General features: G+C 39.4%; 1 protein-coding gene across 1 annotated transcript; it reads left to right on the forward strand.

The window, feature by feature from the left end:
• The first annotated feature begins 8,674 nt into the window (after positions 1 to 8,674).
• Positions 8,675 to 14,578, forward strand: LOC6651565 (inhibin beta chain). Its single transcript, XM_002072594.4, has 4 exons — positions 8,675 to 9,587; positions 10,479 to 11,360; positions 12,542 to 12,810; positions 12,880 to 14,578. The coding sequence occupies exons 1-4, from the start codon at positions 8,675 to 8,677 to the stop codon at positions 13,519 to 13,521; spliced, it is 2,706 nt and encodes a 901-aa protein (XP_002072630.1). The 3' UTR covers positions 13,522 to 14,578.
• The last annotated feature ends 2,316 nt before the right edge of the window (positions 14,579 to 16,894 follow it).

The raw sequence follows: 16,894 nt of genomic DNA on the forward strand, positions 1-16,894 counted from the left end.
GTGTTCTATTTATCCGATCGGATTGAAATTTTGGGATCTGATATTTTATATCCAATACTATCACATTAGTAAATTTCATGGGGATACTCAAATTTCTGCAAAAAGATTTCTTCTAGAACTAGTATATGATTTATCTTACCCGCGTAATAAAAGCTCCAAAAAATAATTTCATCCCGATAGCTCTTAAGATGGCTGAGTAAAACGCATACGCTCCGTTGGACGGACATGACTATGTCGACTCAGCTTCTCATGCTGATCAAGAATATATATACTTTTTGGGGTCGGAAACGTCTCCTTCTGTGCCTTACAAACATCTGACCAATTTTATAATACCCTCTGCAAGGGTATAAAAACGTTAACTTAGCAGTATCTAGACTCTAGATAAAGTGAAGTAAGTAAGTCGTCTAGTCGACAATGCACCAAATATTTTTAATTGGGAAGACCAAATATATTTCTATCTTAGTATATGCAATCTCGCTCACTCTTACAAATACACGTGCATTCTAGCGCCGCCACCAGTCTACGGCTAGTCTAGACGTGTTTTACCAGGCGGTTCATAACCTCCACTTTTACATATGTATCATACATAATGTGTGTATATTTGTCATGTTTCTAGTCCGATTTTAATAAAATTGGCAGGTTGATAGAAACTAGTAAGATTAATAAGTGTACTAAATTTAATTTTTAGCTAGTATAGCCTTTTAGAAAATCGGGTTTTTCTAATTTGCGGAGGCGGAAGTGGGCGTGCCGAAATTCGAAATAGACTGTTCACTGTTCATACAAAACTACATGAGTCTATATACGAAAATTTTTTGGCTCTAGCTCTTAAATTCTTCGAGATCTAGGTGTTTATATGGAAGGACGGATGGATGGACACGGCTAGACCAAGAATAATGACATTCCGTTGGAATCTTGCGTGATTAGAGATAAGAAAACTACCGAGACAAGCAATCTGCTAATATTTTATTACAGATGCTTTGAAGATTTTGCAATTGCAGTATCCATCCAGCTGTCATATTGAATACTGTAAAGATGGGATTAAATTTGAATTATAGCTACACCTAGATGTAATTTGAAAATCGGAAACTACAAATATCGAGTAGTTCATGCTGCATTATTTTTCAGTAAAATCAAATTCAAAAATAAAAGAATCGATTGAGCGCTAGACCAGCTTTTCACCACAAATGTTCGACGTTGGCATCATTCGTTCGACTCATCGGATCGACGTTGGCCCTTATTAAAGGGACTGTTTGATACCAGCTCGAACATTGATGCCAACTGTGGTGAGTAGCAGGTTTGGCGCTCAACTCAAATTTTGATTTATTTTCTAGCACCATACAAATATCATAAGAGTGAGCAAGACGGCATGCTATGAAATAAAGTACCTTGTTAACACTATTGGTGTTATTTTACATAAAGAAAAGAAGAAAAGATACAAATATTTCTTAATTAATGGGTTTAACTTAAATTTTTGTTATCACTGACTAGATTCCTTTTCTTACAGTGTGGTATTTTTATACCCTTGCAAAAAGGGTTCAAATAGTTCAAATAGCCATGTCCGTCCGTCCGTCCGTCCGTCCGTCCGTCTGGATCAACGCAAACTCCTTCTAGACCGTAAGTGCTACAGAGCTGAAATTTTGCATGTAGGCTTGTATATACTGTAGGCGTTGTATATCTCGGATTCAGCCGGATCGGATCACTATATCATATAGCTCCCATACAAATGGCAAAGTCACGAACTGTGACTTTTCTTAATAACTTCGTTATTTTCTGAGCTATTATCATGAAATTTAATATTGGTGAGTTAATTACACATATAAACGACTGTGCCGAATTTGATCAAGATCGGGTGACTATATCATATAGCTCCCATAGGAACGATCTTTCGAAAACAGTGACTTTTGTCAATAACTTCGTTACTTTTGACGCGATTGCTTTCAAATTAAACATTTGTTAGTTTAATATATCTGTTAATGACTGTGCCAAATTTGATAAAGATCGGGTTACTATATCATATAGCTCCCATAGGAACGATCGGTGGAAAACAGTGACTTTGATCAATATCTTAGTTTTTTCCTATACCAACATTGTAGGCCGTTCTTTCGCAAACATTAGCCTTTTTAGCTTGAATGTTTTTTCACTTTGATGGCTATAGGTAAGGAAAGAGTTACCAAAAAAGTTGCAAGGGTATACAAACTTTGACGCGGTCGAAGTTAGCCTCGGCCCTCTGGTTTTTTTTTTAAGCTTCAACAACTTGAAGTCCCTTTGGCCATATCATTTACGACAAGAAGATCGCAGTATGTCAAGCCTTTCTCAAATTCAAATGTTTGCTTCCAATTCGATGGATCCAGTTCAAGAAATGGTTGTGGTTTATTAGTTATCCCAAAAAAATACTTTGATTTTGATGACACAAAGTCAGACAAGGAAAATTTTTGAAAGTCTACCAAATTTCAATAATGTCTATTATTATACCCTTGCAAAAAAGGTATATTAATTTTGGTCAAAAGTGTGCAACGCATAGAAGGAAGCATCTCCGACCATATAAAGTATATATATTCTTGATCAGCACGACGAGACGAGTTCAAATCGCCATGTCCGTCCGTCCGTCCGTCCGTCTGTCCGTCCGTCTGGATCAACGCAAACTCCTCCTAGACCGTAAGAGCTACAGAGCTGAAATTTTGCATGTAGGCTTGTATATACTGCAGGCGTTGTATATCTCGGATTCAGCCGGATCGGATCACTATATCATATAGCTCCCATACAAATGGCAAAGTCACGAACAGTGACTTTTCTTAATAACTTCGTTATTTTCTAAGCTATGATCATGAAATTTAATATTGTTGAGTTAATTACACATATAAACGACTATGCCAAATTTGATCAAGATCGGGTGACTATATCATATAGCTCCCATAGGAACGATCTCTCGAAAACATTGACTTTTGTGAATAACTTCGTTACTTTTGACGCGATTGCTTTCAAATTAAACATTTGTTAGTTTAATATATCTGTTAATGACTGTGCCGAATTTGATAAAGATCGGGTTACTATATCATATAGCTCCCATAAGAACGATCGGTGGAAAACAGTGACTTTGATCAATATCTTGGCCGTTCTTTCGGAAACATTAGCCCTTTTAGCTTAAACGTTTTTTCACTTTGATGACTATAGGTAAGAAAAAAGTTACCAAAAAAGTTGCAAGGGTATACAAACTTTGACGCGGTCAAAGTTAGCCCCGGCCCTCTGGTTTTTTAATTAAACATTTTGTTTCTTTGATTGAAGATTGCTAAACATTCTAGTTTTTTCATTGGAGGAGACATTCAAATCAAAAAACGCCAGAGCTATTAAATCTTCGACAAGGTACCATAAATAATTCATGTTTTCAAAAGTATAGCCGCGGTTCCCGCGTCAGTATTTCAATCGATCATGGAAAGGAGCTTTAAAAGCGTTTCTTTGTATAAACCATGCTTTAATGTACATTTTGACTAAAAAAATGCAAACCTCACACAAACCATTTTATTCCTTTTTTACATATGGTGGCGGTAAGGTAGGATTATTGGACTGCATCCAAACTTTTTTTTCCAATAGAACTGCTTCTCCTGAGTAAATGCCTGCATTTGCAAAAACTGCCTCAGCAATATTTTTGGCAGTTGAAGATTCCACTTTTGGTGCACCTAGGAACTTTGAATCATTGTAGCTAAGTAGCACTGCGATGCGTTTAAACTACCACAAAAAGTGATCTAGTCAGTCATACTAATAAAAATTTAAGTTAAACCCATTAACTAAGATTTTCGATCAGCACGACGAGGCGAGCTCAAATAGCCATGTCCGTCCCTCCGTCCGTTCATCTGGGTCAAGAGAGCTACAGAGTTCATTTGCCACGTAGGCTTCTATATACTGCACAGGTTGTACGTCTCGGATTCAGCCGGATCAGACGACTATATCACTAACAGTGACTTTTCTCAATAATTTCTAGAAGTTTGCGTTGATCCAGACGGTCATGACGGACATGAACTCGTCTCGTCGTGTTGATCAAGAATATATACTATATACTTTATATGGTCGGAGACGCTTCCTTCTAGGCGTTGCACACTTTTGAAAAAAATTAATATATATTTTTTTGCAAGGGTATAGTAAAAAACTTGCAAGTGTATACAAACTTTGACGCGATCGAGGTTAGCCCCGGCCCTCTGGTTTAATTTTAATTTTTGTTATCTTTTTCGCACGACTCACAGGAGATATACTATGTGTCTTTCAAAGTTCGTTCATACATATTTGGAAAGAACACGACGGCAATACTTCTTATGGGCATTGTTAAAGGGGTATATTAGACATCTCGGATTCAGCCAGATCGGATCACTACTTCGCCTAGCTCCCATGGCAAAAATCTGTCAAAAACAATGATATCTACAAATATCGTAGTTATTTTATAAGCGATTGTCATAAAAACTACATACTATAAATTAAAAAATAAAATTCTATTATAAATAATTTTAACGAATTTTGGTCAAGAAAACTTTATTGCTTCCTATGCGATTACCAATTGTGTTGTTAACTTACGTTTATAATAATCTGTAATATTTTTATACCATACACCCATAGGGTGAAATGGTATATTAAAGTCGCCAAAATGTATGTAACAGGCAGAAGGAAGCATCTCCGACCCCACAAAGTATATATATTCTTGATCAGGATCAACAACCGAGTCGATCTAGCCATGTCCGTCTGTCCGTCCGTCCGTCCGTCCGTCTGTCCGTCTGTCCGTATGAACACCTAGATCTCGGAGACTGTAAGAGCTAGAGCCACCAAATTTGGTATGTAGACTCGTGTAGTATGTAGAGTGATCAAGTTTATTTCAAACTTTTGCCACGCCCCTTTCCGCCCCCGCAATTTAAAAAAAGCGTGTATCTCAAAAACTATTCCAGCTAGAGACACCATATTTGGTATGTATATTCGCTTAGTAAATGCACACATTTTGTATGCATAAAAATTTTGCCACCCCCTTTTGCGCCCCCGTAATTTCAAAAACTTGATTATCTCCCGTATTTTTTTACCTTATGCAACCAAATTTGGCACACTTAAATTTAAGACTAATATCTAGCAAAATACCAAATTTGATCAAAATCGGACAAAAAACAGTCGAGTTATGCATATAAACGTTTTTCCATAAGGCCGGAGTTGGCCGTTGGCTGGTGGGGGCGCTAGGGTGCTCGTATGATTGAGTGAGCGAGATACTAAGATATGCTTGTAAGAAGTATGTGAAAATGCATTTGTTTAATACAGTTGAAATATTTGCTTTACTGGTGTATGGTATACCTAAGTCGGCGAGACGATTTACTTACTTAATTTTTTTACCTTATGCAATCAAATTTGGCACACTTAAATTTAATACTAATATCTAACAAAATAATAAAAAAACAGTCGAGTTATGCATATAAACGTTTTTCCATAAGGCCGGAGTTGGCCGTTGGCTGGTGGGGGCGCTAGGGTGCTCGTACGATTGAGTGAGCGAGATACAAAGTATGCTTGTAAAAAGCATGTGAAAATGCATTTGTTTAATACAGTTGAAATATTTGCTTTACTGGTGTATGGTATATCTAAGTCGGCGAGACGACTTACTTACTTCATTTTTTAATATATCTATCAAATTTGATCGAAATTGGATTAATGTACCATATAACTTCCATCCTTACGGTGAAATATCATCGTACAATCTCCGAGAAAAAAAGAGTAAGTTTTTAGTGTTGAAGTAGTGATATAGCTTTGTAATTCCAGAGTGGTAAGCAAAGTCTGCTCTATATAGACAACCTGGCCAGACAGACAATTTTGCTTCGAACGTTTAATTTTGTTAATTTTAAAGCGATTGTTGTAAGATCAAGTATTTTTTTGTTTAATGTAGTCAGTTGCAGGTTTTGTCAAATTTGGTCAAGATCGAGCGACTATATCATTGATGTTCGGTAAAAGCGAATAACAATATTGCTTACTAAGCAATGCGCAACTTCGAACTTTTAGATTAAGAAGATACTAATAAGGATTTTACAGACAATTCAACCAGATCTATTATTTTTATATTTTCGGTTGATATGAGGATGGTATGGCTTGTCGGCGGACGGATAGGCATTACCATTATTTAGCGGAATCCTTCCCAAACACCAATTTGACAATGGCATAAAAGGATCGGGGCCACATTTCTAATGCAAGTTTAGTACGATAATTGTAAAATATCAAAGAAGCTAACATCGGCTATGCCGAAGTTTATATACCCTTGCAGTCCTTGGTAATAATAATTTTGCATGTTTGTTTTCTGCAACTCAATTCATTAATATACAAACAAAACAATTTTACTCTATTTTACAATTTGTTCTTATTCCCTCATTCCCAAAGCAAAGCAACGCACGCATACACATACAGTTTATGTAGCGTTGCGTCTGTGTGTGTATGCATGTACTCTGTTGATGACGAAAGACGTAGTAGACAGCAAGCAGCGCTGCCGGCAGAGCTGGGATCAGAGCCGATCCGATCACATTCAAATTTTGCGATTTGGGGTTTTATATCACATATGTAAATTTCATAGCATACTCCAATTTTTATAAAAATGTTTCTTCTAGTTCTTCTAGAGCTATATGATATAGTGGTCCGATCCTGATGGACCAATGTTTCATACTTTATTTTTCCCGGGTAATAAAAAACCCCGAAAACAAATTTCAGCCCGATAGCTCTTAAGACGGCTGAGTAAAACGCATACGCACAGACGGACGGACGGACAGACGGACATGGCTATATCAACTCAGCTTCTTATGCTGATCAAGAATATATATACTTTATGGGGTCGGAAACGTCTCCTTCTGTGCGTTACAAACATCTGACCAATTTTATAATACCCTCTGCAAGGGTATAAAAATTAATGGCGAACTCAAAATTATTAAATTTTAAAAATTTAAAAATGTAGGGCCCTTAATCACTGCTTGGTTATCGGTTTGCCGGACCTGCGCAGTTTACACGAGAGGAGAGAACCAGCTGGCTTTGCATGTGAGACCGGCAATTTCAAATTGATTCAGGAGAAGGGAGAGAGTTAAAAGGGAATCCCCCTGGATTGAGAGCAGACAGCACATTCAGCCTTCCCACCATGCGCATAACATAACCGAAACTGACCCGTTTCTGCCCCTGTCTTGGTGCCTGCTTGGATATGGTTTCTCTTCCGACTTTACTCAGTCCGTTACCATCACGCGGAGATAACGAAACAACGCGCTTCTAACTGGGCTTAAGTTCTCATACATACATACCTACATATATGTTCGCGACCAAAAAGAACAAGTGTACATTCAATTCATCGAAGTGACATCGAAATATGTAATTGCCATTTTTATTGCAATTGCATGAATCAACGTTTTGCAACGAATTCCAATTCTGCACATAATTAACGTCAGCGGCAGTGAGTGATAGATGACGAAGAAGGGAAGGTGGTCAAGAGTAGAATCCGGCTAACCGGTTACCACATCGTACAACTGAGTCCCAAAGACTGATTACCGAATGGCAAAACGAATTTGCTAATTTAAGTAAGAATCCCGGAGACATTACCACTTTAAGTTTTTCTTTTCCTTTTTTGTTGGCATGTACTCTGCTTCCACATAACGATTTCTCTAACATTTACCCACCCTCATCATCATCCCCATTCCCATCTCCATGCCCATCACATTCATCCCATCCCATCCCCATTGCCCTTCTATATAGTGCTTGTATTTTGTTTGCCCTTTTCGCTGCCACTGAGCTCGTATTTGGCCGCTGCTGGCGTCGTCTCGTCGCATCCTTTTTTCCTTTTTTTCTGAGTGTCGGCTCATATCATTTAGATTTCGCGCGCGTGTTTGTGTGTGTGTGTGTGTGTTTGTATGAGTTTGAGTGTATTGGTATCCATACCGCATGGTAGCACAAAATTATATACATACATATGTTCATCCATCCACATGTATATGTATATATATACATATCTATGTATATGTAAGTGTGTGTGTGTGTGAACGGAGTCACTCTATGTGTGTATAAAAATGTGTGCCATGGCCAGAGGGCCTACCAAATTGTCTAAAGAACAGAGTCGGAAATTAGTCATACAGTTAAGTACAGAAAGCACAATTGCTCTACCGTTTTCCAATTCTTTGAATGCAGTTTAGGAAATATGAGTTGAATTGAAATAAATGAAATATCAGCTCGGACTCTCGAATCGCTATATCCTTGCATAGGAATAACCTACTTATCTCTTCGAATACAGGGTACTTCTAAGTTCGGTCCGGAATGGAACACAACATGAACATTAATAACAATTTCAAATTAATAAGAAAGCACTTCCGTTTAGTTAATCAGCGTTTAATCTATAAAAGTAATATAATACAAGCGTCTTGAACCCCACAACCTCTCACAAGTCAGTCTTAATATATGTGATCACTATATAATTTTGCAAATAACGTAAGAAATCGATCCACGAAATTCTATTTAATTTTTAAATTTCATTTTCCTCTGTTTACCCTTCCCCCCAGAATTCGAACGTAAAAAGAAGTTAACAATCTGGAATATTTGTGCAAAGGAAACCAATGTAAAGGACGGCTGATGAGAATTCGGAAACTTACGAGATTGCAAAAGTCTTCCTGGCACTTAAGATTATGCGTAGAGATCCACAACCAAGATGAGATTCGATTTTGAGCAACAGCAGACGCCGCCTCTGCCGAGTGCCAGCAGATGCTTCTACAACTGCCCGTGCTTTTGTTGTCGTCAGGGATGCTGTGTCGTGGTCGTGGGCTGCTGCTCCTGCCTCAGCCTAAACTGCAGTACAGGCTCCGGGTCCAGCTCCAGCTCCAGTTCCAGATCGAGCCACTGCCCGCCCCTTATGGCACGCAAGAAGGTCCCGATTCCTCTTCTCGGCTGGTTCATGGGGATATCAAAGCTTTTGGGCACAGCAGCTGCATTCGCTCGCTGGACCACAGCACTGGCCACTCTGCTTACAAGCTGCATCATTTTGGAACTAGACGGTGGCATCCAACAGTCGACATCCAGTGACAGTCGATCCAACAACAAGCCAGTGTCCGTGACAGTGCCGACATCCACGGCCACCAAACTGAAGGTGCAAATGCTCTACGGACACGTCTCCTACGATATGGCCAACAACCAGCAGCTAAAGTCCAACAATCTGTGCAAAATGTTCTGCAATAGTCGCAGGCGCCAGCGTCAGTGTCCCACATTAAAAGCGTTCAAGTTCAAGGTAATCAACGACTCTGACCAAGGATCAGAATTGAGTCCAGTGTGGATGCGGAGCACAGCTGACACTGATGTAGATGTGGGTGTCTCATCGCTGAAGGACTTGGTGTCTTCGTGGCCCGTGTCGACGAATGGAACCACCATTCGCCACTGTGCTAAGAACAAGCGCAATCGGGCCAATCTCGTTTGGCTTCTAATTGGACTTGTCTGGCTCGAGGTGAAGCTAATCAACTGCAATGCCATTGGAAGTGGTGGTGGCAGTGGCTACATCTCCAATATCGTGGCCCACAGGGGCTGTACAATGTGCCACGAGGAGGGTAAAGGCAACTTCTACAGCGATAAAGGTGAGTCCAAGCTTATTTTCACCCGTTCGTGCATGTATTCGGTGCCACAGGATGATCTGAAACTAATCTATAGCAAAGAATTATTTTCAATAATGTCCACGAACCCCTCGGCGCACTCACAATTTCAATTTTGAATGACGCACCCAAATCTACAAATACACGAAGAAACTAAAAGATCAGCATATCAGTAAAAAAAGACCAAGGGGAGAAAATCTAAAATTTAAACTACGTTTGCTTTCCTCTGAGTATTGAACACTTTCACCTATGTACATACATAATTCTGAATTATAGTTCTATTCTAAGAAGCGCACGATGAAAATTGCATCGGAAAATGAACGTCTAGGGAAACACTTTCATACACCACCAAGACAAAATACATACACACACGCACACAAATATATGTACATATATGTGTATACCTGTATACATATATGCATTGTGAATACACGACAAAACAACTTGCAACCACAATAGTTAACTATACTCGAAACAAATAAATTAAGGAATTTTGTAAGTACATAGATCATACTGAACCGACTTCAAAATGCTCTTAAGTTTCGTATCTCGAATTTGGAATTAATTTCAAGTCAACAGAAGTCCCTCATTCCATTTGATCGAAGTCCTCAAAAAATACGAACGAATACGAGATTCAACAGCTCCAAAATCCGTATATGAATTTTGTTTCAAAATAAGAATAAGAATTTAAAATAAAGTTTGAATAATATCTTTTTAAAGTTAGAAGAAAGGGATTCCTGGATTCGTCTTGTTTCGAGTATAGCACATAACAACCCACAAATATGTAGAAACACCCCAGCATACACCAGAACAAATGCAAATGCAGAACAAAGTTTGTAACTCACATAACACTTTACAATTGTCACATTTACACAGATAATCCCCACACAGACTACAACAACAACAACAACAATAATAATAATAACAACAACAACAAGTACAATAACAACAATTACTACTACAAAAAAACTAACCGAAACCATTACAATATCGCACCAAGCGACCGTGTTCGCCTGGAGTCAATAAAGCGGCAAATTCTGACGAAGCTCGGCCTCACACAGAAGCCCAACGTATCGCATCCGCTGCCAAAGCAATTCATTTGGGAGACAATAAACCGAGCCGATGGCGGTGGGATGGTGGCCAATGATGGCTTCAATAAAGGAAACAACGGCTTCGAATTCGATGGTCACGATCATATGCACGAGCAGGGCGTCCAAACTCGACATATGCATTCCGATGATAGCTACCTGGAATCGAGTGAATTAAACACTTTCGGCACATTCCAACGGAATCGAAGTGTACCCCAAACCAGACATGCTGCTGAAGAGTTGAATCAAATAAGTCCAGAAGATTGGCCAGAGGTGCAACAGCTCCATTACAGGAGCTATCACTCGCACAATCAAGCCGATGAGACTTCACGGACTGCGAACCGGCAGAGAAACCACGAGAGCCAAAACCGTAACCGAAAGATCAATTCGAATGCGTACAGTAAATCAACATATCTGATAGATATAAATCGTAGTAGTGATAGTAGCATCAATAGGGGCATTCATGGCAGCATTGGACCCAATGATTATGTATATTTTAACGATTACAGTGGTTCCAGTAGCAGCAGCCCCACTCCCAGCCAAAGTTCAAGCCGCAGGCCCATGAATGTGCTCAACAATGGCAACGGCATCCCCATGCCCGAACAGGATCTCTCCGATCGCGAAGACTTTTTTGGAAACACTCAGGAAATAATCACCTTTGCTGAAGAAGGTAAGCTAATCGTACATTACACCGTGTCAAGCCTCTCGCTCATCCCGATTCGCAAGGCCCAAAGATTCACCTAAGCCGCCTGTTGGCCCAAGCAGTCTGCACTCTGTCTGTGTATGCCACTGACCGTCTGGATATTATTATACAGTAAAGTAGGGAACAATGTATAAAATATTGCGTTCGTGTTCATGTGTGTCTTTACATTAGGGTTGTCCAAAGTACAAAACTAAAAGGTATTTAAAAGTAAAAAGGCATATAGACCCTAAGACCCAGTGATGAGCTAAAGACTTTGACTTTCGTCCTATCAATAGATAGTTTCTCCTGTAGCGCAGTTGAATTTTTCCCCCTTTTGGGTCAGCAAATGAAGTGAACCACCCTAGCCATACGCATACACAACTTGGCAAATGTGTACAGTGCACACATACACACACACAGACACATGTGCCGCATTCATTTCCACTAGCTCCAATGGGTCTGTCTGGACGGAATAATGCCTGCACATGTCTCTTTACGAGGCAAGTCAATGCTGAAGGCTACGGGCTAACGAGTTAGTGAGAGTGGGGAAGTGGGTATGGAATGCTTGGGTTGGATGGGACGGGAAGGAAAGGGAGGGTATAAGACAGAAGACAGAGTTTGAGTGCGGTGTGTTGGCCATGTGAAGGACGTTCTGCGTTCGGCGAGTTGTGATGTTCATCAGAAGACTGACAAATCAAAATCCTATAAATGCTCGTAACTCAAACACTGCAGGAACACCGGGAATTGGTATCCTTACGCCCCAAGGCTGATTTTAACCCATTGTGCATGCATGCAGTGTTCTTTGAGTGACCACTTATGTAAGTACATATGTATGCATGTACGTATGTAGGTGTAAGTATGTCTGCGTCTAGCCGAGACAATCCCCATACATAACCCCCCAAACCACTTACGCGTGAAAGTACTGTCGACGAGCCGTCGTCTGAGTCTGAGTGTAAGTATGAGTATGAGTAGTTATTGCAGACCGTGTCTGTGGATGGGCTCTGAAGTACTTTCACTATTGTTCTGAGGTGTGAAATAGGACCATCAGACAGTGTAAACAATTAAAAATGCAAAAATGCAAGGAATCCTTGGCTGTTACTCCCCTCTTGCAACCAAACACCGCTGTTCCAGCTAAATTTACCACAGCTACTTTTGAAAATTCTTTTCAGGAACGCAATATCGAAAGTATCGCATAGTGGAATTCGCACCACAACGGACCCGTGTTCCTAATCAAAGGCTTTCCATACGCAGTGCCGAACTCCACATCCGAGTTGACAAACAACGAACTGGAGGAGCCAGTGGAAAGTCGAGGGCCAGACTCCAGGTACAACTTAATGTCAACAGTAAACGAAAAATGGGGGCCCCCTATGTACCACCCCAGCAGCGAATTAAGATCTGGGTTTTCCAGTTGTCAGCAGGCATCAATATCACTGAAAAGGTAAGTTAAGACCCCACTAACCACCGACTACTTGCTAATTGGTCTGAACTCGACTTCTATCGCTGACAGGGTACTGACCAGCCATTTCTTTTCCGCACCTCGTTCGAGGTCAACACTAAGCACATGGGGTGGCAAAAATTTGATTTGACCGAGACGATACGAGAATGGTACAGCGAGGGCAGCACGGGCAGTGATGAAAATCTGAGACTGCTGATTGACTGCACGGGATGTGGTAACCATTACTCGCTGCACTTGTCATCAACGAAGATGAAAACACGAACAAAGAGCGGCGATGCGAATCTGAACCCATATCGACCGTTTCTTGTGATTCACACTGAGTCAACGAGAACTCGCCGCGTGAGAAGGCGGGCAGTGGATTGTGGCGGAGCTTTGAGTGGCCAATGCTGCAAGGAGTCTTTTTATGTGTCCTTCAAGGCGCTCGGATGGGATGACTGGATCATTGCACCACGAGGATACTTTGCCAACTATTGCAGGGGAGACTGCACGGGTCCGTTTCGAACGCCCGATACATTTCAGACCTTCCACGCCCACTTCATTGAAGAGTATCGTAAAATGGGCCTCTTGAATGGCATGCGACCGTGCTGTGCGCCAGTCAAGTTCTCCAGCATGTCGCTAATATACTATGGAGATGATGGTATAATCAAGCGGGACTTGCCCAAAATGGTTGTCGACGAATGCGGCTGCCCATAACGCGAACACGAAGGAATGCAGTGCGGGGGTTTAACAATAAGAAACATAAGAATAAGTATTTTAATTTCTATTGGCTCCACGGAGGTTTCCAGTTCATCACTAATAGTTATACAGAATAGGCGGAAATCATGATCTAATTTTCAACACTGAATCGGTCTAAGCAATCGATAGCTTTTTAAGCAATTGTTGTTACTTGGTTACATTATTAACCCATTAACCTGCTTCACTGAAATCAAATGAGAAACACAAGTGCCTTGTTAGCGCGGGTAGTGGTAGGAAATAATTTGGAAATCTACATTTTCGGTGTTCGTATGGAAACAAGTAGGTTTACCTCGCCTACGAAAAATCTCAGTTTTCAGTTAATTAATCCTGAACCTCTGCGGAGACACTTAAATGATAAATTTAATGCGTATTTTGCCAATTGTTGTATTCAATTAATATGTATAACCAAGATGAATAATTATGAAGATAATGATGAAGATGATGATGGATTCGAGAAGAAGTCGAAATGTGGCCAAAAGTTGAGCAACTAATTGGTGATATTTCTACTTATGGTTAAAACCTTTAAAGTATTCGAGTTTCCGTCCGGTAAATTTAGTTTAAAAAACTCGAAAAATGAATCAAATTACTGGCATTGCCATTGACTCAGACCAGTATCCCAATAATAGTAAAAATAGATTTTCATAGATACATGCAGATTGCCAATAATTCCAATCGGTAGTCGAATTATTCGTACTCGAAATGTTTTCGAATATTGTCACGGCGCATAGCGAAGGTGTGTGTATTGATATGAACTTTTCTCATTCCCATAGTTTAGTTTCAATTGCATTGTAAAACTAAATCTAGAAGTATGACGACAATATATTTACTATCTATCTCTATCTTATTCGAAATTACAAAAGTGCCTAAAATAACAATGCATACAAAGTTATACATAATAAATAAAGCTATCTACAACGCAAAGAAGCTTGCATACCCTGCAAATACAGTTGCAGATACAGTTATCTTAAAAAACACAAAACAATAAAACTACATTGACAATTAAATCATAAAAAAACTGAACAATGTTTCCATCGGCCAGATGCAGAACAGATTTTCATCAAGGTGAGACAAGGTAAGGGAATATTCTGAACTCGAATATGAAGTTTTTTACGATGTATTGATCTATATTAGGATATTGAAGGTGCTGTCGTACTTATCTATAATACTTATCGCCTTTTTTGTTTAACATTAGACAATAAATTTAATTTTTGGAAAGGGTCAAAGTCCTCTAAGGTCTTCAAATTATCGTGATGTATCAATTAGACTGCTTGTGGGTTCACCCCTGTGTCTACACCGTAGTCTGTGTTACTTTTAAGAGCCAGTCTAATTCATGCCTATCGACGAGCGATCTATCGAAATAAATATCAATGTCTGCTTATCTGTCCCCTTTCCACTCACATTTATTTGATGTGTGAGGAGTTCATTGACTTATATGCTTGGCATGGGGGCCTACTCCTCCCAGGTTCGTAAGTATCTAATCTTGGAAATGAACATTTGTGTGATTTGTTTCACAATTAGAAGATATTATCTGGTAGCACAATTTCTATGTTATAATACTTTACATTGTCAAGATCAGAGAAACTACAGCGCAATAGTCAAAATTTAAACTCGGAAGGATCCTGCGCGCTCTTCGGTGTTCCAGCACTTGCAGTACACAAAGCAGTCTTTCGGCTAGAGATCTCATCCCATATTCGTCGGTAAAGTATTCAATATTCGTTCTCGGACTGATAGAGAAAGTTATACTAAAAGCTAGTCTATAGAACTAGCAAAGCGATAACTCATTCCAAGCAATCCACAACATAGTATTTCAAAGATTACCTCCATCCATTTTTTTATAAAATTCATTAAGTCGTGGAATTTTCCAGAGGTTTTAAAAACTACACTGTATTCATGTTGCTTGTGCAAATTCTCATTTATAAATACACAAGAAATACAAATACAAATTTAATCTGTTTAGTAAGTCATAGCTTAGTATTAAAGATAGTCCCGCCATTTAATGAAATGTACAAAATTTATTCCTATCTATTAATTAGATGTGTTGGCAGTCTTCAAATTTCACTAAACCGTTGATTTAATTAAGACTTTGAAATACCCTGTAGCAATAAGAGCAAACACTCTATTGGAAATTTCCTTTCACAAAGTATTCTTGTAAATTCAATAAAAGACTTTGGTGCTTAGGCATATGGATAATTATTTTCGATTGTCTGGCTTATAGCCTCGAGTACAGGGTAAAATACTTAGCAAATTGGAATATTATATATGCGTGCTGCCATAATAAATCAATTACTAAACGGACCCAATGACAAACTTCAGTAAATAATGTAATGTATGTATATAGTATTTGATTAGTTCTTTAGTGTTGCTAAAAGAAAGGATTAAAGATGAAAAAGGGCATAAACCGATGCTAAAGTACCGTAAACCAACCGATTTCGGTGTCGGTTTCGGCCACGGATTTTGGGGGATACGCTTGGATGGAAATACCTACCATTCTACAAATAAATTTCTTTCGAAACGAACTGTAATTTTTTCTGTCAGGTACATTCAGCTCGAGCTCGAGTCATTTTATGCTTATCGAGCAGCGTTTTGCTTTTAATTAAAGATTAAAGTTGTTCCTTATCAGGAAATACTGCAATTCATGTATGTACACACAATTGTAAATCGCCAACACAAAATAAAAATATATGGACAAACCAGAAAGCCTAATCTGAAATATCAAATTAAAGAATTGGCTAAATACAGATGAAAGTATACTATACTTTACGATACTTTCCAAAATTCATTATTTTTATCACCTAGGACTGAGTGCTTCAGGGTCAATACTCTGAATTCGATGAGGCATAAGTAATAGGTCTATATTATTGTTTCATCTTATTTCAATAATTTGCAAAAATTTAACATAAATGATCTGTAAAAAAAAGTTGTTTCGAATTGAACTTTCGAGCGATCTAGCGCAAGAGTCCGGACAGAAGCAACATTGTCCTCGACAGCTGCCAGCTTGGCTCATCCACACCCTCAACTGCAGGTAACCGAGGTTTATAATCTGTACACATCGCTATATTCCACACTCACACCAACCAAATTATACAATGTACAATGCGCATGTGTGTATACAGATAAGTGTGGAACAGAGATAGTGCTGCGAGAACTGAGCCTGGTCTGGGGTCGAATGCGTCCAAGTCGGATCATCATGAGATAATAGAAAGTACTTAGCACCACAGCGGAGGCATGAACGGGGAAGGGGCAAGGCAGTGCCAGTGGCAGTGGCCAACCGCGGGCACCCTTCACCGCTGATAAGTTTAGATTTCAGTTTCGGTGCATGAGACCAATCCAG

This window comes from Drosophila willistoni, chromosome 3R (genome assembly GCF_018902025.1).
Source record: "Drosophila willistoni isolate 14030-0811.24 chromosome 3R, UCI_dwil_1.1, whole genome shotgun sequence".
NCBI lineage: Eukaryota > Metazoa > Arthropoda > Insecta > Diptera > Drosophilidae > Drosophila > Drosophila willistoni.

Bases quoted from the DNA above. Each gene is read 5' to 3' on its own strand.
- LOC6651565 (XM_002072594.4), top strand. From the start codon at position 8,675: ATGAGATTCGATTTTGAGCAACAGCAGACGCCGCCTCTGCCGAGTGCC. The intron at 9,588-10,478 runs GTGAGTCCAAGC...ACATTTACACAG, and splicing joins CAACTTCTACAGCGATAAAG to ATAATCCCCACACAGACTAC. The intron at 11,361-12,541 runs GTAAGCTAATCG...AATTCTTTTCAG, and splicing joins AATCACCTTTGCTGAAGAAG to GAACGCAATATCGAAAGTAT.